Source organism: Ranitomeya imitator, chromosome 1, assembly GCF_032444005.1.
Source record: "Ranitomeya imitator isolate aRanImi1 chromosome 1, aRanImi1.pri, whole genome shotgun sequence".
NCBI classification, from domain to species: Eukaryota; Metazoa; Chordata; class Amphibia; order Anura; family Dendrobatidae; genus Ranitomeya; species Ranitomeya imitator.
The window spans coordinates 100,386,527-100,409,469 of record NC_091282.1 but is presented as its reverse complement, the minus strand read 5'-3'; the positions used below and the strand labels follow the sequence as shown (position 1 = coordinate 100,409,469).

The 22,943-nt window shown below is 40.9% G+C and overlaps 1 protein-coding gene across 3 annotated transcripts in view; it reads right to left on the bottom strand.

Moving 5' to 3' along the window:
• Window positions 1-22,943, bottom strand: part of IPO11 (importin 11) — a 628,234-nt gene that overhangs the window by 199,549 nt on the left and 405,742 nt on the right. For all 3 annotated transcript variants that reach the window (XM_069749262.1, XM_069749270.1, XM_069749278.1), the window contains exon 28: window positions 13,813-13,908. In XM_069749262.1, coding sequence (XP_069605363.1) covers window positions 13,813-13,908 — 96 coding nt within the window. The remainder of the gene's footprint in view (window positions 1-13,812; window positions 13,909-22,943) is intronic.

Below are 22,943 nucleotides of genomic sequence, written 5' to 3'. Positions count from 1 at the left end.
TTGTGTAATCTACTCAGCCAAGCTCTCTTGCAATAATGTCCTACATGATCATAAGTTTCACATACCTTTTTTTTTATTAGGAGAGTTATATAATCCGGTACGTGAAGGGTGAAGTGCTATATGGAGACACTCCATGGTCTGCTGGGTGGGCAGCTGTTAGTTGTAACTCTTGTGCAGAGCTAGATGGTATGTGTAGTTTCTGTATTGCCGGGTGTTAAGCAGGGGGAAAAAGCACCGAAGCGTGCAGAGCCAGAGACGTCCCGGCCGGAGGCGTCCATGGTTACACGAGGAGAAAAAAAAAAGAGAGATGGCCGATGCTGCTCAGCCATACGACCAAAATGTGACGTCACAGGTCTACGGAGTCTCAAAGGGTCAGATGAAGACTTCGAAACGCGTTTGTTGTTTCTGACCCTTTGAGACTCCGTAGACCTGTGACGTCACATTTTGGTCGTACGGCCGAGCTGCATCGGCCATCTCTCTCTCTTACAACTAACAGCTGTCCACCCAGCGGACCACGGAGGGTCTCCATATAGCACTTCACCCTTCACGTACCGGATTATATAACTCTCCTAATATAAACAAAAAAGGCATGTGGAACTTATAATCATGTTAAATGAGTGGCCATTAACTGGACTATTATATGGAGTAGTAAACACAGCACTTTGACTTAGAAACCTCTGAGTGTGATTGATCTAATTGATCTAACTGAACTTAATTTAAAATATATTTATATGCACGTACTGCTTTTGGCGATTTAAGACACCAGCCTTAATTATATCCTTTATAGCGTGGAATTTTCTATTTATTATTATTTTTGTGAATATACCTGACAGAAAATAGCACAGATCTGTCTCAATACCAGCAGCTTCCTTCCCCTGCCCCCTTTCCTCCTCTCCTCCCCCTTTTTTAGGCACAGTTACACATAGCGCCAGTGTGGTTTTTGTCAATTATAACTTGTAAATAACTCATGAAAGAATAAAGTTACGTTAAAACCGAGCACACAATTGTTTTTCTTGTGAAATTCTCAATAAGTTCAATGTGTCACATGACCCTCTTCCCATTGAAAAAAATGAAGTTGGATCCAAAATGGCCGACTTCAAAATCGCCGCCATGGTCACCACCCACCTTGAAAAGTTTTTCCCCTCCCACATACTAATATGCCACAAACAGGAAGTTGATATCACCAGCAATTCCCAATATATTTAGGTGTATCCTTATACATGGCCCACCCTGTATAAAGTGTATTTGGCGCCTACGCTCCCTCCAGTGGTGGGTGCAGGTAGTCCATATGAACGGGATGTATTAAAAAACATTTTCACTTCAAATTTCTGAACCTGCTCAGAAACCCCCACCAACCCAGTCACTAATATTATTCTATTTCATTAAAAAGGTGTTAGAACAAGCAGGATGGAGGGACTGCATCATGTAGGAACAACTCACTGAGTGGCCGTCACTGACGCCGTCCCATCTGAGCCTCCCCTCTGCATGCAGGGAGTTTCAAATGTGTAGTCATCAAGAGTAAGAAAAATACAGTGGGGAAAATAAGTATTTGATACACTGCCAATGTTGCAAGCTTTCACACCTACAAAGAACGGAGAGGTCTGTAATTTTTATCGTAGGTACACTTCACCTGTGAGCAACAGAAACTAAAAAGAAAAAACAGAAAATCACATTGTTTGATTTTTAAATATTTAATTTGCGTTTAATTGCATGAAATAAGCAATTTATACAATAGAAAACATAATGTAATATTTGGTACAGAAACCTTTGTTTGCTATTACAGGGGTCAGACGTTTCCTGTAGTTCTTGACCAAGTTTGCACACACTGCAGCAGGGATTTTAGCCCCCTCCTCCATGCAGATCTTCTCCAGATTTTTCAGGTTTCGGTGCTAACATTGAATTTCAGCTCCCTCCAAAGATTTTCTTTTGGGTTCAGGTCTAGAGACTGGCTAGGCCACTCCTGGATCTTAAAATGCTTCTTAAGGATCCCACGCATCATCCTTTAAAAACAGTTTAGTTGTCCAGCTCCTTTGCAGAAAAGCACCCTCAAAGTATGATGTTTCCCCCACCGTGCTTCATGGTTGGGATGATGTTCTTGGTGTTGTACTTGTCCTTCTTCTTCCTCCAAACATGGTGAGTGGAGTCGATACCAAGAAGTTCTATTTTGGCCTCATTTAACCACATGACCTTCTCCCATGCCTCCCCTGGATCATCCAGATAGTGGACATGTCCTGGTGTGAGCAGGGGGACCTTGCGTGCCCTGCAGGATTTTAATCCATGACAGCGTAGTGTGTTAATAACAGTAATGTTTGAGACTGTGGTCCCAGTTCAGATCATTGACCAGGTCTTTACGCGTAGTTCTGGGCTGATTCCTGACCTTTCTCAGAATCATTCTTACCCCACGAGGCGGTATCTTGCATGGAGCCCCAGATCAAGCAAGATTGACAGTCATCTTGCATTTCTTCCATTTTCTAATAATTCAACAGTTGTTTCCTTCTCACGAAGCTGCTTGCCTATTGTCCTGTAGCCCATCAGAGCCTTGTGCAGGTCTACAATTTTGTCCCTGGTGTCCTTAGACATTTGTTTGGTCTCGGCCATGGTGGAGAGGTTGGAGTGTGATTGATTGTGTGGGCAGGTGTATTTTATACAGGTAATGAGTTCAAACAGGTGCAATTAATGCAGGTAATGAGTGTAGAGTAGGAGGGCTTCATAAAAAAAACAGGTCTGTGAGAGCCAGAATTCTTGCTGATTGGTAAGTGATCAAATACCGTACTTATTTCATGCACTAAAATACAAATTAATTACGTAAAAATCATACAATGTGATTTTCTGATTTTTATTTTTAGATTTTGTCTCTCACATTTGAAGTTGAACGATAAAAAATACAGACCTCTCCCATTCTTTGTAGGTGGGACAACTTGCAAAATCGGCAATGTATCAAATACTTATTTTCCCAACTGTGTATATCCAAAGTGAGGTTAGAAAAGTAATTTTAAGTCAATTAGAAAAATAATTAAGTTTTTAAAGATTGATTGATTAGAGACACAGTTTAAAGAGTTTGTCCACTTTCAGCAAATAAATGTCGCCAGCTGCAGATATTATAAAGAAACAAACCACGTTGTACTCAAGTTCCCCGGTCCACCTGCAAGTGTGCACCAATCCTCCTGCTGTGTGGCATTGGCTGCAGTGCCAAAATCACTTCGATAAAATGGCAGCCAATCAATGTGCTCTGCCAGTCTAGACGAAACGCCTCCCCCCAAGAGCTGCTGAGCGTACCGATTGGATGCCACACGACACATGGCGCTGCAGCCAATGACTAACACCAGGAGCAGCAGAGACTCGCTGGTGGCAACGGGAGGAGTACAGCGTAGTTTGTTTCTTTATTATAACCTGCAGCCGGGAACACTCAATTACTGAACGGAAACATCCCCTTTAAACACAAACACGGACAATAGAATAGCATGGTTGCTCAAGTGACAGTTCCGCTTGAAAAGGAATCTGTCCGTAGGATCAACCCGCCTAAGTCGCTCGTTTAGAGGGGAATGTACGTCATAAAAAGTTGAATAAAATGATATCTTGATATCTGCAAGCCGATGTTTTATTTCAGAGAAATTCATGTTTTTCTTATGAAAATGAGCTGTTAAGATCTATGGGCCGGACATAGATCTCCCTGAGAATCTGCCTCCAGAGATTATCATCAATGAAAGGGGGCATTACCAGTGCGAGACATGTAATGACTGACAGTCTGCTCTCCTGATCTACATGCCTCACACTGGTAATGCCCCCTTTCATTTATAATAAGTGCTGGAGGCAGATTCTCAGGGAGACCGATGTCCGGCTTGTAGATCGTACCAACTCATTTAGATATTTAAAAAAACACGGATTTCAATGGAATAAAACATCGTATCGCAGATATCAGGGTATCATTTTATTCCGCGTCCTATGAGCCACACACCCATGTAGACAGCTTAGGAGGGCTGATCCTACTGACATATGCCCTTTACGGCTACTCTCACATGACAAAGCATCTCAGAAACAAAGTAATTACTGTATGGGTTAGGATTATAAGTAACAGGCACAGGGTCATAATGGGAAGAAAAAGTCATCACATCAAGTCCTGAACATGTGCATGCTTTTTTACTTTGCTAAAATATTTTTCACAGAAAATAACTTGCACCTTTTCCATCTGTTTAGTTTTCGGTCTGATATTCACCATTGGTGAAACGTTGGAATCTCGGCCTCTGCTTCCTGATCACTATTTCTGGCGATACAGACAATGCTTAGTGCACGTTAAGTAAAGGACTTCTAATAATATTTCCTACCATCAGTCTGTATCAGTATAACCCACTCATTTGCAGTAAAACTGTAAGAGATGAAAGAGTCCAACTTTACAGCCTGGTGCACATGTTTTATACATGCACTACGGCGTTCTTGTATAGGAGTCTATCCTATAATCTCACACATCACCGACCCCCTGCACACATCACGAGCGGCCGGGCATTTTGTCTGCACTATGGATGATGTGTAAAATGAAATGTTTGATGGGGTGTCCTGGTTTCAACAAATAAAGTTTTTTTTTTTTCATATATACTGCAATTTTAGTCAAGTTTTCAATATAACTTCATGCCTCATTTTTTGGCAGTTTTCAAAATCTCTGCTGGCTGTCACTCAAAAGGAATCTATGTTCGATTACTTCCAGAGAATGCAGCAGCAGGGGGTGCGGGTTGCTGTCATATCTGGGTCCAGTAGGCCCACATAACGCACAGCGTCAATCTGTCCTATATGAGCAGACCACTGAAATTTAAGACAAATAATATATTAAATTTTGTAGATTTTTAATTGGGTCCATAAAGTTACACAACTGAGCGAGACCAGTGATATTCAAGACAAATAATACTTTTACTTAGATTTTTAATAAGGTCCATAAAGTTACACAACTGAGCGCGAGCAGTGATATTCAAGACAAATAATATTTTAAATTTAGTAGATTTTTAATTAGGTCCATAAAGTTACACAACTGAGCGGCAGGGAAATGAAGTTGTATTGTTATTGCCTGAAGGAAAAATCAAGTCTCCTAACAAATAAATTTAGAAAATTGGTAATTAAATGAGAATATGGGCTGTCTGCATGAGCCGCGAGGGGCACAAGGCTCCAGGGGCAATAGTGACCATATTATACATTGCCAATGCTCATCACAAAGAGCTTCTGCCTGTCTAGCCTGCCGTTTTACATCAGCAATGCTGCCACGTTTAGGACCAGTTTCTATACACCATATTTTACGCAGTGTTTTTTGCCAACATATCAGTATTTGCAGCAGATTTTTCTGCTGCAAATACTGAACGTGTGCACATACCCTTACGCTTTTAATCTTGGTCTAAATTAAGTAGTCTCGTTTGGGATCTGAATTAATTTAGGGGACATGGTCTTGGGGTCTGAAAATATTAAGGAGTCTTGTCTAGGGTTCTTAGGGCTCTGATAACTAGATTAATTTAGTATAAATAATTGGACTGTGGTCTGTACTAGTTTGGGGGTGACTGTAGAATTGAGGGGCAAAAGATGTCTAAACTCTGCACTCATCAGAACAAGCCATCACAGTGGACTGGGCAGGGTGGAAAACAAAGTGAAAGTGACTCCAGTCATTGGATTTGCTTAGGGCCCATCAGTCAAGTTTTAGTTCATGTTTGTATTCCTGATTACAAAACAATTCTTCAATTACAAGGTTGTTGGACGTCCCTCTGTAATTCCTCAAAATGTAAGAATAAGACTGGCCTTTTTTGTCGAAAAACAAAATCATTTTATCTAGAGTTAGTGCTGTTACTCACAAAGACATCTGTCTGGCCAAACTCACAACGGGGTGTTACCATTTCCTCTGACATAGGACTGTGCCCTCCCAATTTGATAGAAAGAAGGAGTGATACCAAGCGCAACAGTATCCAGTGGATAGATGAGTCAAGGTAAGAGATAAGGAGTTTGATTGCATTTTGGGGTTGTAAAACTCACAACTTAGAAATCAAAATGTGACAGCTGCATCCCCAGGTCAGGAAATCTCACCCTGTAGACCAATAAATGGGAAAATAGGAGTAGTAGCCTGCGCTGCTGTGCTAGGTAAAAAAAAAAAATCTGGAGGATGTGATGAAGGATTTATACCATGCAGTTTATTCTGTTGAACCGACCTCTTCATCAGGAGTACTGCTGTTTTCCTGAAGAAGTAGGTTCAACTTCAAAACACATTGAGAATAAACTGAATGGTATAAATCCTTCATCACATCCTCCGTATTTTTTTTTAACCTAGCACAGCAGCGCAGATTACAACTCCTATTTTCCCATTTATTGCTCACAATTTGGTGTCAGCTATAATAAGATAGAGTCAGTGTGTGGGGAGCCAGTTATTTTGGCAAGAGGACTGGTAACACCAAGTTGTCAATGTATTGACACAAACAGAACAATGACATATTAAGAAAAAGTGACAATAATTGCAGCACGCATCATGGAAGTTGTGCTTAAAGCTGTCATATCGAACACTGCTTTTCAGGCTATCTCATGACAGAAGAGCCCGAAAAGGCATCGGTCAGTAAGATTCTGCTGTGCTGTGGTCCTACCAAGGACAACATCTGCAAGGAGTTTGTATGTTCTCCCCATGTTTGCGTCCTCTGAGTATTCTGGTTTCCTTCCACATTTTAACAGACAAACTAATAGGGAATCTAAATTGTGAGCCCCAATGGGGGCAGTGATTATGTCTCTAAAGCGCTGTGGAATCAATGGAGCTATATAAGCAACGCATATTGTCTACATAAAAATAAATTTAAGCATGCAGATTTTTTTAAATGCAAATCCATGGACATCTTTATATCTTCTATCTGATGCTGCATTCCTGGGAACTGAGCATTTCAATTCATATACAAATTAGGTGTTAAGTGCTCTAAGCATAATGGAGCACTTCCCAAGACTCTGCATCTCAAAGTTGTTTGCCTGCCCAGCACCAGCCTCTTTAGCTTGATTGATAGATCACAGTCTGATTTCCTTGGCTTGCACATGAGGTCACACAGTGAGCTATCAAACAAGTATAAGAGACTAGTGTAAAGCAGGGAAAAAACTTTGGGAGGCAGAGGCTCGTTAAGTGCTCGGTTTCACATGTTTCATGTGTTTATGAGTAGTGATGAGCGAATATACTCGTTACTTGAGATTTCTCGAGCACACTCGGGGTCCTCCGAGTATTTTTTAGTACTCGGAGATTTAGTTTTTCTTGCCGCAGCTGAATGATTTACATCTGTTAGCCAGCATAAGCACATGTGGGGATTCCCTAGCAAACAGGCAACCCCCACATGTACATATGCTGGCTGGCTAACAGATGTAAATCATTCAGCTGCGGCAAGAAAAACTAAATCTCCGAGCACTAAAAAATACTCGGAGGACCCCCGAGCATGCTCGAGAAATCTCAAGTAACGAGTATATTCGTTCATCACTATTTATGAGTTAAAAAGCTAATTTTGAAGGAATGCAGCAACAGATAGAAGATATAAAGGTGTCGATGGTTTAAATGTCAAAGACTTATAAGCCCAAGTATGCAAGGCTGATCTGTTCGTTAGCAACCAGTATTCCCAGGAAAGATTGTTTTATAAATACCAGCTTAACTGGGCAGGCTACTAATCAGCTTGATTAAAAATCATCGTTCTCGGCAGCACATTCGCCTGTCTAAACTGGCTATTAATCAACTGCCGATCGGCTTACATGCACAGATCAATGCTTTGTCCAATTGCCGCAAGTCGGACTGTGGAAATGCATTCTTAGCCTTTCAGTCTGGCAACACAGTTCGAGGTATACAGGACAACTGTTCCATGGAAATGCTTTACATGCACCGTGATAATCTGGCACAATGGCAGGTTATAGGAAATACTGCTAACTGGCAATACAGCCAAAATTCAACAAGTGGGATCCTGTGACACCTGGATAAATATATATATAATGTAGTGCACCGGTAGCCAGCGATGAGGTAGTGACCCACAAAGTTCAAACATAAAAGTCTCTTTAATATGTTGTCTTCACACAGAAAAGGTTCCAATCCACACAAATGGATATAACTTCAGTGTTCAATTCACAGCAGTTCATAACAGCATCCTTTATATTGCAGTCACTACACACGCTATTCCTCCTCTGACTAGTTCCGTGGGTGTCCTGCACCGCTGTATCACAGTCTCTACTGACAGCTGTACACAGACCTTGACATCCTCCTGTCTGCACCTGTGACACACGCCAGTCCTTCATTCGGGCACAGGACAGTCTACCTCCGGTTTACCTCTGGGCACAAGACCTGTCCACATCCGTGACCAGTCATCGTGGACCGCAGCACCACTGTGTATGCTGTGGGTTGTCAGGCCTCACTCTGGCCCTGACACACCGGAGACTCCTCAGACTCAACTATACTACAGGGCTTTTAACAATTATAATCACAGCTACACCTGAAGCTACAACGCCCCCTCATGGCCTCACTACGCCTCTGTGCGCATCCTGGGGAGAACAAACGGCGCCCCCTAGCTGTAACAGGCGTCACTGCCTCACAATATATACCGTATATATTTAAACACACACACTGCAAACTGGAAGATCTGCCATTAGACAGCACACAGGTGTACTGTGAAAGGAACAGTGATTCCCTTAGAAGACATCAGCCAATAAATCAAATCAATAGCACAAACACAAGGCGAATATCTGTCTGAAAATACTTGTGATGAACAAAAGCACTGCCCATAATATAAGACGGCATTACTTCACACGTATTTATATGACGTCACTTATTATTTGTGAATGGCTGGCTCTAAAAGGCAAATAGTGGAAACCACACTATATCATTTGAATTTCCACCAACAATGTCCACTGCCCATCAGAGCTCTCTGAATAATAAACTATCATGCAGAATAGGCCCTGTACTATGGTCGTTGCCTGTGACAGGCATGCAGCTGCACATGGCACGGTGTCCAGCCTCTCCTGTGCATTAGGCCTGCATGTCACCGGCATAGGCCACTGTTTAAGATCCCACAATGTAGATCATTCTATCTGCAATACATGTACCCCAGGGATGTGTGGTGCCATGTCTGCAGGAGGTATTCACAGTGGGCAGCACAGTATAACGTTGTAGCTGCCATGTAATTTGATTGAGTATGGGGCACTTGGCTTAGGGAGATTAAGAATAACTGCAGCTTCTTATAAACAGAGCTTAAAGGGATTGCCTCGTCTTGTTAAACGAGTAAAATGTGCTTATAAAAACAAGCAGCTTTGCAATTTACCTCTTATTAAAAACCCTCTCGGTTCTTAAAAAAAATCCAGGAATTTTAAACTCTGGTTTACTGCTCATTGCTAAGATTACAGTCCACCTCTGCAGTCTATAAGAGGTGGCCGGTTTCCTAGGTAAATAGCGTGAGCTTGCTTTGAGCTCTTTGCTTTCCAGCCTCCAGGTGATGCTCTGACAGCTGGCTGGATTTCTGCTGCTGCTCAGCTTCAGGACCCCTGTAGCGCCCGCCATTACTGCAGTGGCAAAGGTGCTTCTGCTTGCAGCAAGGCAAGGTGCGGAGCTGGGACTAGTGGCTCAACCATTCCACTGGTCTGAACTGTTAATCTTCCAAAGTGCACCATCACCTACAAGCAGGAGGCAGAGAAGTGTGCTTCTAAAAAAAAGATTAGACAACCCCGATAACCGGGGAATGGAGGATGGAACACCGTAGCTTTGCTGCACTGGGATCCTGGGGTCAAATCCCACCAAGGAAAACATCTGCGAGGAGTTTATATGTCTCACACTCCAAAGAGGAATCTAGATTGTGAGCCCCAACAGGGACAGTGATGATAATGTCTGTAAAGTGCTGTGAAATTAATGGCACAATATCAGCGAGTAAAATAAAAAAACGAAATAAAATACACAAAACTAACTTTATGGGAGCCTGGAGATATGATACCTGCCTTTATGAGAGCCTGGACTACCCAGAGACGACGATTTCTACTGTCAAGATAGTAGACCGAAGCTGGAATATTCTCTTACAACAGGTCTAACAGAGGGAAATTAGAGGAACACATATGGAATAGTCTGGAAGGTGTTGGGACTGTTTTAATGTGTTTGAGTTCCTATTTAATCCCTTTACACCATAGTCTGTTTAACCTTGCAGACAAGTCACTACTTTAGCTTCTTCATCACCTTCCAAGAGCGTTAACTAATATTTTTTCCCTCGACTTAGTTGTTAAGAAGTGTTTTTTTGTTGTTGTTGATGTTTTTTTATTAAGACAAATTGTATTTTTTGAATGGCTCTATTTTTATTTTATTCATTAACTTTCAACAACTATTGGTGTGAAATATAAAAAAAATCTAAAACAGTGAATCCACGATGTGGCATTAACTAAGAGGTAGAAATATAATGTTGTCTTTATTCTACAGGTCGATATGATTATGTCGATACCAACTTTATATGGTTTATTAGTTATCTTCTACTACTTTTGAATGACAAAAAAAAAAACCAAAAAACTAAAAATAAATCAAGATTAGTGATAGGCGAACTCCTGGATGTTCGGGTCCGGCGGCTTTGGTTGAACAGTTAAAAAAAAACAAAAACGTTTGATTTGGGTACCAGAACAGCACCCGGACCTCATTCACTTGAATGGGGAGCACGAACGCCCCAAGTTTGCCGCACTGTCATGGGGCATTTCATACAATACAAAGGTGACTTCAAATATGAACCCCACAAAGGGTAAGAGGGAAGAGCCGGGCAAAGCGTCCAGGGTCCCAAAACTCTGATCCTGGTGGTTGCAGCAAATTCTTATCAGCAATACGCACACCAAAAATGTAACGTTTGCCAGTATCTGGCACCAGCGCCATAAATGATATATTAGTGTTCTTTCATGAGGATAAATATTTGATAGCCATTCAAATAAAGCTACTAAATCACAAAGTCTGGCAGATTTCCCAAAAGAGGGAAGTATCGCGTATGTTTTGAGGCGTGATCATTATTTGTTAGTTTAGCTCGGTAGCATTGTCAGATACTATAGAGTATAGAGCACAGATGAGCCCCTGGTAACATGGCTCAGAGCGCTCCTTCTAAAAGTACCCGGATGACCGAGTCACAGAAAACGTATTAGAAACCCGGTCACCATTTATAAAATGTATTCCTAATTATTATTATTAATTTATATTTTGTCATGTTGTGCTTCCAAATTTTCGTCCAAAGTGATTCTGGTATTTTTAGGTCCCTTTTCGCTACATACCCCTATAGAGAATAGTCACCGTTCTTATCATTTCATCACATAATAAAAAATGACAAATTAAAAGTCATACAGCAAGCAGTGCAGTAACCCGGATCGCCTGAAGTCACTAAACTAGACAACAACCTTCTCCTACGTCTATGCTAACATCTTCAGTGCGGAAGCGAGAGTTATAGGATTTGACAGCACTCTCTTCTGGAGACGGCAACTAAATGTGACAAGCAGAATGCTGACTAGTTTACCAGGGCTGTGGTGTCGGTAAGCCAAACCTCCGACTTCTCAATTTCCATGACACCGACTCTGACTCCACCAAAACGGGCTCTGACTCCGACTCCATAGCCCTGTAGTTTACTGCAACCTGAAGTACGAACATTGGGGGGTCCATGCTGTGGGTTATCAGCAAAAACAAAAAGTGACTAAAAAATATGATTGTACAGCAGACTCCCTGAGGAAGCATTTGCGAAACCTGAGTTGGAGGGGAAAGTGAAGGTTACATAGCAAGCTCCTGGGCATAGAGTTCACTGGGCAGTATTTATTCTGATTATTTTCATGCACATTATCTTTTATACTTCTATGGATTCCATTTCAATTGTTGTTTTCCTGAGAGTTGATATATTTATTTCATTTCTTTACGGCATCACTTGCACCTTATAGTACTGATTACAGTGCCAGACATGCTTTATGTGTCTTCATACAATAGACATATCATTACTTGTGGAGCTACTCACTTAAGAATTACCGATACTTTATCATTTAAATGAATTTGTTTCATTATTATAACTTCCATGTTCATTACCCATTGGGCATGATATAGATGCTGTGTTCCTCCACTTCCCGAGGTTTTAAAAGTTTGTTGTTTTGATGTTGTATTTTATATTGGTGGTCCTACTATATGTAATAATCAATAAAATTACATTTTGATATTTGACAAATTTTGGGTCTTCACTGGCGTCTTTATAACTTCTATTTATTTATTTTATTGGTCCAGTGGACCTAGTGGTATTTTATTTTAACTCGAGGGTACCCTTCTGAATAGTGGTATTTTATTTTAACTCGAGAGTACCCTTCTGATTAGGTGTTCTTTATTATACTGCAGAGCCTTAATCTTGTGAAAGTTGAGATACACTATAACCCTCATGTAAGTCATTAGACACAGGACACTTCTATCAATGATTATAAACCAAAGAAACTACGAAAGTACGTTGATTGGGCCAAAAAAATATGAGCAATGTTGGGGACATATATTTTGGAAATAAGGATCAATATAAAGATCTGTGGTCTGATCAGACCATGTCCCTGCACGGTCAGACACAGCCATTACACAGTACACAGCAGGGGCACATTTATAAGATTATCTCAGCACAGGAACGTTTTTTTAAGCACGTCCAATTGTGGAACTTATTATTATTCAATGATTTATTGATCAAAATGCTGATTAAAATTAACTTTGTTTGAGGGAGACCCCCTTTAACTACACAGTGATGAGAGGATAGTTTGGTTTCAAAATCGGGGTATTAGTTTTTTCTTTTTTACCACCCTTAATGGTTACCAAAATGGCATCAGGGCATTTTTTTCTGTTTCAAGAATTGAACTGCAGAGTGTTTTAATTTGAATGCAAATTTCAGAAACTCCGAATCAATCTCAATCCACTAGTCGCTTCTAGGCTATTATTCCTGGTCATGTTACAAGGCTTCTTGAAGGGTCAGGTATTGAAGAATTGTTACTTTCACTGGGTGACACGTTAGAGATTTTTCTTTGGAGAGTTTACTTTAGGTCAGTGAGATCTAATTAGCCAACATTTTTTTCCGTAAAGAACATTGCCAATTTAAATTTCCCTACCGTTCTCTAGATACCCTCACTTCTGGGTTATTAGGGTTTTTCAGCTTTTGAGGACATTCCGTAGGAAACTCCCAGCATGCATAGCGGAGTCTTGATTGGAGCGTCCCCCATGCCATGCGCTTTACAGGCTGGTCCTGGTTCTCCCTTCCTTCCTCCTAAAATGTCATTTCCTGCAGCTCAGATGCAGCGAGTGCCAATTGCTCTTTTTTTACTGAGCATATGGGTGTAAATGATATCACTGTATAATCCGCAAAGTAAAGTGCTCCATGAGCCATGGGCATACATTGAGCCTTTGGTGAAGCGCATCGCATACTGGTACAAATCAGGGGTGGAAGAAGCAGCAGGTCCAGCTACCGGGAGCGGGCGTCATTGTAGAAAAGTAATGCTACAGAAAGCTCTGACATATGATATTGTTCCTTGAATATAGTAAATCTAGTATCCAATGAGCAACAAAATAAATAAAAAGAGCTAGAAAAAAAAAAGTAAAATTCAAGAAGATAAGTCATGTTACGGTTCGGTGCCACAATGGATCTTCATCGGATTCTCTAACAACTGATTTTTTTTCCAGACCCATTCTTACTGATGAAGGTTCATTTCATACAATAAACTATAAGGTGCGTTGTAATTGTAATGTCAGGAAAGCTTATGTCATTCTGGTGAAGAACGTTATGAAACGCGTCACCTCCATACGCTAAGGAGTTCTTGTGATCAGTGTTTCTAATTAGTGACACTTACTCCTTGAATGAATTTGTTTCTGGATCTTCCGTCATTACATCATGAAGACTTTCCACACAGACATTAATGATTCCACAGAACTTATCTTGGATAACACTGTAAGGAAAAAAACACAATAACGTAAATTGGTATCATTAATATTTTCATTGATACATATTTGGTAGAAGGAAACGTTCAACCCAGACAAAAGAAAGCAATGGTGTCCTGAACACTTACAACACTGCAGAAAAGTTGCTAAGAGACTCTACAATCATCAGTAAAAATTAAAAGTTTCCTGGTAGACTCCGAAGTGACATTGAGTCACATGAGGAAATAACTATGGAGTAGAGATGGTGCGAATCGATTCACATAACCCAGTCCATTGGACATAATCTGTGGCCACTGGATGGGAGCCGTGAAGACTGCCTCTTGACAGCATCCACAGCCTTTTCTTTTTAATAAGCCACCATGGCGTTTCACACCAATCATACTTCGTTATATTCTCATTTGTTGAAGTATCACTTCCAATTCTAAATGTGGAGTAGAGTTGGTGTGAATCGACTCACATAACCTAGCCTATCGGCCATGTCAGTAAGCTATGGGTGGTATCCACAAGAACTGCCTCTTACCCGATGTTAGTCATAATCCTCCTGATTAGCCGGCCTGGTGCGCCATCACATGTGCATCACAACAGGCTGGCTAGTCAAAAGAGGAGCCATGGATGCAGTCAGGTAATAGACGGTTCTCACAGCTCCCTTTTAGCTGTCACAGATTACTAACGTGGTCTATGGATCAGGTGGTGCAAATCGATTTGCACCAACTCTATTGCTGAGGATCAAGAGATTAAATTCAATGGAACATACGAAAGTCAATGGAGATGGCCTAGCATGCACAAAAAAAACTGCTTATTAATGTACAAGGCCAAGTCCATGCAGCAAATCAACAAAAATGAGCTCATCATAGATTGTTCTGGTCTACCGGAGTTGAAATGAACATTACAAAATTAATGACCTGTTCATTTAGAACATGGTCAGTGTTGTGGATTCTGTTTTGGGGCTCCCTCTGGTGGTTACAGATGGTACTGGGTGACTTGTGTTCTCTGCGGTCTCTGGTGTCCACCTGTTCTATCAGGATATGGGAGTTTCCTATTTAACCTGGCTTTCTTGTCATTTCCTCGCCGGCGATCAATGTAATCAGTGTGTCTTGTTACCTCTGCTTTCCGCTTCAGTTATCTTCAGGACAAGCTAAGTTTTTGATTTTCCTGTTCCACGTTTTGCTTTATTTTTGTTTTAGTCCAGCTTGCAGTTATGTGATTCCTTGTTGCTGGTTGCTCTAGTGGGCTGATATTACTCCTCATGTTCCATGAGTTGGCACATGAGTTCAGGTAATTTCAGGATGGTTTTTTGTAGGGTTTTTCGCTGACCGCGCAGTTCACTTTTGTATCCTCTGCTATCTAGTTTTAGCGGGCCTCATTTTGCTGAATCTGTTTTCATTACTACGTATGTGCTTTCCTCTCATTTCACCGTCATTACATGTGGGGGGCTGCTATTTCTGTGGGGTGTTTCTCTGGAGGCAAGAGAGGTCTTTGTTTCTTCTAATAGGGGAAGCTAGTCCTTCGGCTGGCGCGAGACGTCTAGAATCATCGTAGGCACGTTCCCCGGCTACTGCTAGTGTTGTGAATTAGGTTCAGGATCGCGGTCAGCTCAGTTTCCATCACCCTAGAGCTTGTTCTGTTTTTTGTGTGCTTGTCCTTTTGTGATCCCCTGCCATTGGGATCATGACAGGTCAGGTCTTCATCTTTGCACCTGCTCTCCACTTTGTGACTTCAGGGAGTTAAATGTGAGGCTCTCAACTTTTAATTAGGAATAGAGCATCTAATTGCTTAGATATTTTAAAGAGGTTGTCCATTATGTTTTCATTGATGACCTATCCTTAGGACACCCTGCACCCCTGCCAATCAGCTGTACTCGGCGTTGTGGCTGCCGACCGGAAATGCTCGATTGTGGAACTGCTCTGTCTTCTGATAATGGCCACGGCAGGATAGGTCATCAACGAAAAAGTAGTGGACAATCTCTTTAAGGATTATTCAAACATCTGGAGTTTTTTGTGTGAGTGACAGAAAAACAGCTCAATTTTTATCCACATTTTTAACCTGATTTTCATCCATTTTTTGGTTAATGTGACCATTCTTGACATTACATAAAAAACAAAAGTTCCTCTACCCATTAAACATTAGTGTGCCATTTGTTCTTTTCAGAGGCCCACTTGAGGCAACCTTATTCCACAGATTGGATCAAATACAGACTCAATTTTGTTTTATGCAAAAATAACCAAACGTGAACATGTTCATAGAATATAACAGATACTTGTTCTATCTGTAATAAAAGAAATGGATATAACATGTACATGTGAATGGGGTCTTAACCAGACAGCTAATGACTATGAATTCTAAAACTGAAAAATCAGAGGTCAAGCACAAACCATAAAAATGGATAAAAGAAAGAAATGGCTTATAAATGCATTCCTCACGCCTGCATCTGTCCATACAATGCCCCTTGACAATTACTGTACAGAACATAATTTCTCCCCTACTGCTCCCTTCTTCCATGGTACATGGCTAATGGCTCAGCAGGCATAACGGAAAGCATATCAATAACAGAGTACAAAGGCCACAGTTCACCACCTCTAGGTCTCATTAAACCTGACAAGCCAAGTTTTATAGATATTCTTATTCACACGTACCACAAGTATATGAAATTATCAATGCGAAAAAAAGAAAAATACAATAATATGCAGCCTAGTAAAAAAATGACTCCTATAACAATAAGAAAGACGTAAAAAATAAAAGTGAACATTGCATAGGCGAGCAAACGTCAAAAATGACAATTTCTCATAAGAGTTTCCCAGATCCAGCGCCCCCTCAGGAGCTTCACCTGGTCGCACTTATTTACATCCACTAGAAAAGTGGCGCTGGATTTAGGTAAACGAAGGCAAACTTTTTTGTGTTATTTAAGTTTATACGGCTACTTAAATCTTGGGTGAAAAATGTACATTTTACAAAAGTCCTGTTAATTTAATGTATAATAATTATAATTATATTATTAATTATATAATTAATAATTATTAATGTATAATAATAAATAATAATAATTAATTTACATTTAGGCACAATGAATCCACACATTTCCAGGAGGAATAACACAGGAATGACATAAACAAGAGTTTGACAAAAAAAATGTGTTATGTTGAAAACAAGTATTTAATAAAAAGTCATGTCAGGAGAAATGACAGCTCCTCTAACTTAGTAATCACAGTGGATTTAATTACATTTTTTACATCGAATAACCGGAAATGACACAAAGCGAACACAAATCTATGAAAAGCGCTTTCCATTCTTTACAATGATTAAGCACACAATAATGGAATGCAGAGTTATTTACCTAGTGGAAATCATTTGTCTGCACCTTAACATTCTGGATTTAAGAGGAACCTCTATTTTTCTGCATAAACTGCAGCTGATCTGGTGGGGGAAGGGAGAAAGAGAGGGAAAAGGAGAGGGAGACAAAGGGGGAAAGGGAGAGGGAGACAAAGAGGGAGACAAAGGGGGAGAGTGGGATAGAGATGGAAAGCAAGGTAGAGAGACAGAGAGAAACGAGAGAAAAAGAGAAAGAGAGAGGGACCAGAGAGAAAGGGATAGAGAGAGAGACAGAAGTGGAGAAAGGGGGAGATAGAGAGAAAGGGGCAGAGAGAGAAGGACAGAGAGAGAGGGAGTGGCAGAGAGAGGGGGAAAAAGTGAGAGGGACAAAGAGGGAGAGAAAGGGATAGAGAAGTAGAGGGACAGAGAGAGAGGGAGAGAAAGAGAGAGGGACACAGAGAGAAAGGGAGAGAGAGTGGGACAGGGACAAAGGAAGAGAGAGTGAGGAAGATAGAGAGGACAGAGAGAGAGAGGGAAAAAGTGAGAGGGACAAAGAGGGAGAGAAAGGGAGAATGGGATAGAGAAGTAGAGGGACAGAGAGAAAGAGAGAGTGGGACACGGACAAAGGGGGAGGGGAGAGTGAGGGAGATAGAGAGGACAGAGAGAAAAGGACAGAGAGAGAGAGTGAGTGAGAGAGAGGGATTTTCCAGCTCCATAGTTTGGGTCCCCATTGATTCTATGAGATTTGGGTTCAGGTTCTAGTTCGGGAACAATACTGTTATCCGAACTTCCACGGGTCCGCTCATCCCTACTTCTGAGCCCATGGTGCACCGTTACTGCTGAGTTCATCCTTTGCATTGCAAAGGGAGACTTTGTTGGTGAATATCCGCAGTATAAATTGACATATTATTCATGTCAAATCGGAAGTGCTGACTTTCTGAGCGTTCCACGACACTGGTGCTATTAAACATTGGTTTAGTGGTTAATAAATATCAGGGGACATTTATCATCGAGTTTTGCCAAAACGTTAGCACAAATTGTAACATTTCATAGTTGTGTATGCCGAAGCCAAATCTATCAGTGTTTGTCACCATTTATTACACCAGTTTTCAGCACCGGTGTCTAAATGTAAAAATTTTCAGAAAATGGGAGATGGTTACCTTTAATGTGGAAAAACAAACAAGCTATCTATGATTGTTTCTAAACTGAAAAAGACCAATCTATGGTCGAAACGTCGCTGTTTTACTATGGCTGAATAAAGATTCATTATTGGATTATTACACCCGGTTGGAGTGCTGTTCTTCTGTGTTGGAGTATTTGTGTTACCCAGGAGGGTTCCCTGTATATGGAATGAGCGCCCCGATAAGTGAGTGCTGCCAGCCACCTTTATATTTTATATGTTTCTAAACTGAAGGCGCATATCCTAGACCAGTCATCGCGAGGCTGGGAAGAAGGGTAGGAAGAGGTACGCGACTGCCTAGGGCACAAACTTGCAGTACAAGTGTAAATAATTGTCCTGTATGACTATAGTCTAAGGCTGGCCTAGACTTCAGGAGTACAAAGATGGCAGCACTGGGGGTCTTCAAGCCGCAAGCTGTATAGTAACCAATTACTGGTACGCTCATTTGTACCAAGGGATTAATGTTGATTTTATGTTCATGCATGGAGAGATGGAGCGCCCTTGTCCCAGCCCTGGCAGTATAAAAAAAAGTGCACGGAACAAATACATTTATAAAGCAACCATTTTTAACAGTCATAAAAAGTCGCAATTTGAGCAAAATTACCGTATACAGTTATGCAACATTTGATACACTGGAGCCAGCTCTCTCTTTAATATTAGGAAGTGCAATACCATGCTTAAAAGTTGCACTCTTGCAATTTGCACAAAACTGATCATTAAGAGAAACATTTGATAAATATGGACTGGTGGAGTTGGAGTGAGTACACTAAAGATATGGTTTATGTTATGCCATTTTTAATCAAAGTGGACTACATAGTGGGCTCCATGAATGATTTTCTTTGGTGGGCCCAAGGTACTCCAGTCCGATGCGGATTATGACCACATTCCAGGCACAGAAAAGAAGAATGTGAAAAAAAAGTTGTGTGTTGGAATTCTGGATCAAGTCGTCAAAGACCCCCAGGAGACAAACCCATAAGGAGAGGACTCTGTGGAACGCAAAATAGATATGCATGAAGAGGACTATCTCCGACCAATGGTGAGAGCTGGGGACAAGACCATCCAGCATGTATAAAAGTCCCTTGAGCTATTCCACAACTAAAGCAAAAATCAGAGATGCCCACTCTTGAACATCTAAATGGCTACCGTCTCTTAGAAAGTTAATTGTACAGGGGACTGGTAGCATGTCGAATAGGAAGCTCCACTCCCTTCCTCTAATGGTTGCGAAGATGTAATTCCAGTATTATTTCCAGTACAAATTATCATCCAACACTAAAGATACCAGGGTGTTAAGAAAAGAAGAGGCTGCTCACACTGCTGCCCGCCCTATCTGATCTAATACTGGAGATACCAGAGGTAGTGAGGAAAGAAGAGACTGTTCACACTGCTGTCCACCCTGTATATCTGATCTAACAATCTTATTTCTCATAGTCTGGGAGTCCTTCATGTGTTTTTTATAGCAAACTCTATGCAGGCTTTCCTATGTCTTGCACTGAGGAGAGACTTCCGTTGGGCCACTCTGCCATAAAGGCCCGACTGGGGAAGGGCTGCAGTGATAGTTGACTTTGTGGAACTTTCTCCCATCTCCCTAATGCATCTCTGGAGCTCAGCCACAGTGATATTGGGGTTCTTCTTTACCTCTCTCACCAAGACGCTTCTCCCACGATTGCTCAGTTTGGTTGGACGTCCAGGACTAGGAAGACTTCTGGTGGTCCCAAACTTCTTCCATTTAAGGATTATGGAGGCCACTGTGCTCTTAGGAACCTTGAGTACTGCAGAAATTCTGTTGTAACCTTGGCCAGATCTGTGCCTTGCCACAATTCTGTCTCTGAGCTTCTTGGCCAGTTCCTTTGACCTCATGATTCTCATTTGCTCTGACATGCACTGTGAGCTGTGAGGTCTTATATAGACAGGTGTGTGCCTTTCCAAATCAAGTCCTATCAGTTTAATTAAACACAGCTGGACTCCAATGAAGGAGTAGAACCATCTCAAGGAGAATCACAAGGAAATGGACAGCATGTGACTTAAATATGAGTGTCTGAGCAAAAGGTCTCAATACTTATGACCATGTGATAGTCCAGTTTTTCTTTTTTAATAAATGTGCAAAAATTACTATAGTTCAGTTTTTCTTCAGTCAAGATGGGGTGCAGAGTGAACATTAATGAGAAAAAATGAACTTTTTTGAATTTACCAAATGGCTGCAATGAAACAGTGAAAAATGTAAAGGGGTCTGAATACTTTCCGTACCCACTGTACCTATTGCTTCCTATTTATGATAAAGATACATTTTTGAGTGGCGTTTGTGCTGTATAAATGCACTATACAACGCATGTTCTTTTTTTTTTAACTGTGGATTTTCCATATCTAATGGAAGTCTATAGGGACATTGGCATGCTGCGGAATGGAAACCCACATCACTGGTGAGTTTACATAGCTTAAAAGAGAACAGTGGGCATTTAATTTCTTTTAATCTCATCCACAGCGTTTGTACTCTACAACGCAGCGCTTTGGAAGCAGCAAAAATGTGCTGCGCCCAAAACGCTACCATTACTGATCGTGGGAAGGCAGCCTTTAGGCTTTTGTTGCAGGTTTTTGCAAATAAGGGAGGGGTCTCCCTTGTGAGCTGGACACCATATTAATATAGCTCCATTAATCTGGGTCTATGTCCTGCTCTGCCTTTATTCGCATTTACGTCATTTGACTTATGGTAAGGTTTTAATAATAGAGGTCACCGTGACAAATGGCTTTTATGTTTTTTTAACCCATTATCTACCAATGTCCTTTTTTGGGGACGCCTAATCTTTAGCTTCTAGCAACTAAGATTTTATCATTTTAATAATTAGGTCCAATTTCTTTGTGTTGTGTTTGTAAAATGAATGTTTTCAAAATAGGAAATCATGTCATTGTCATTTTTAATTGAATATTGGGACGCCCTTTTCTGGAAAATCCGTACTTGTACAAATTTTAATTTGGCAAGTAATGGGTTAATCAAAATTGTCAGCTAAATTTCCTATGTTATTTTCATGCACTATTGCTATTTATTTATTTATTTATTTACTGCAGGGTATTTACTTATTTTGTCTTTAATCTAAGGTTTTGATTATTTATCCTAATCAATGTAGATCACTTAGGAAAGATTTGCTTTCAATCAGCTCTGAAAGGCAACATGTCACCAAGTTTTCCCAATATAAAGTAAGGTCACCACCTTTAATGGCTCTTTTACAGCCGTCTACGAGCTGTATATAAGTCCCCAACCCTCTCTGCATAGCCCAAAAAATACATGTTATAATCGGCCAGTATAGCGTGGTCCAGTTCGATGGCTGTTGCTGGTCTTGCTTTGTCGCCTCCTCTTGCTTTGTCGCCTCCTCTATCCTTGCAATCGCCATCTTCTTGCTTGTGTCATGTGAATGCCCCCTCCTACAGGCGCACTTGGCAGGGCACTGTGTGGCTGATGTCCGGTGCATCATCCACATGAAGCAAGCAAGAGGACGCTGATTGCAAGGATAGAGGGGGCGACAAAGCAAGACCATAAACCACAAATACTGAGAAATTTCCCGCGTGTCATTATTTTCCACAATCCATAAATTGGTATTTCATGCTCCAGAACAAGTATGGGTCTAGCAAGTTTTCGTTTTGCAGAGTATTTTTTTTTTTTTACAAACTGTGATGACAAAAAAAAAAAAGAAAGTTTTCTTTAATGAAATGATGAAGATGGTTGCTGCTCTGGACAGCGGGAAGTAAATCATGAAATGACGTTAATAAAAAGCTACAGTGTAGAATCCACAAAGAAATACTAAACAATAATTTAATTGTACAGATTTGTGTAAATACAGAAGGATTTTAAAACAACCTCCCCTCAGCGCCCATGGGCTCCGCAGAAATTTAGACTTTGAACTTATATAATATAAAATACGTTTGCACAAACATTCTTCAAAAAAAATCTTAGCAGGCTATATCTATATTATGGTTCTTCTGTGATCATGTGTTTGGAAAAAAAACGAATCTTAGTCCAATGACATTCTGGCCTCGAGTCACCAAGACTGGTGCTGTTCCCGCTGCTCTTGATGATGGGACGTGTTGGGAGTCAAAAGCGCCTCTTAAAGGATCAGAAGCAGCTGAGAAGTGGCGTGCACCACTAATATTACTCAAGTCAGTCACTGCTTATCATGAATTACACCAGATTTGTGGCACACTCCAGTCTTGCCCAATTTTGGCGGAACTGGAGAGAAACCACTAAAAGATGTTACATTTTTGCAAATCTTGGCTTGCACAAACTCACTGTGATGAATCAGGGCCTCTATACACAATTATTTTACAATAGTTGCCTAGTAGTGAAGAGCGAGTGTACTCGTTGCTCGGGTTTCCAAGCGCACGCTCGGGTGGTCTCGAGTATTTGTGACTGCTTAGAGATATAGTTTTCATAGCCGCAGCTGCATGATTTGCGGCTACTAGACAGCTTGATTACATGTGGGGATTCCCTAGCAAACAGGCAACCCCCACATGTACTTATGCTGGATAACAGATGTAAATCATTCAGCTGCGGCAAGAAAAACTAAATCT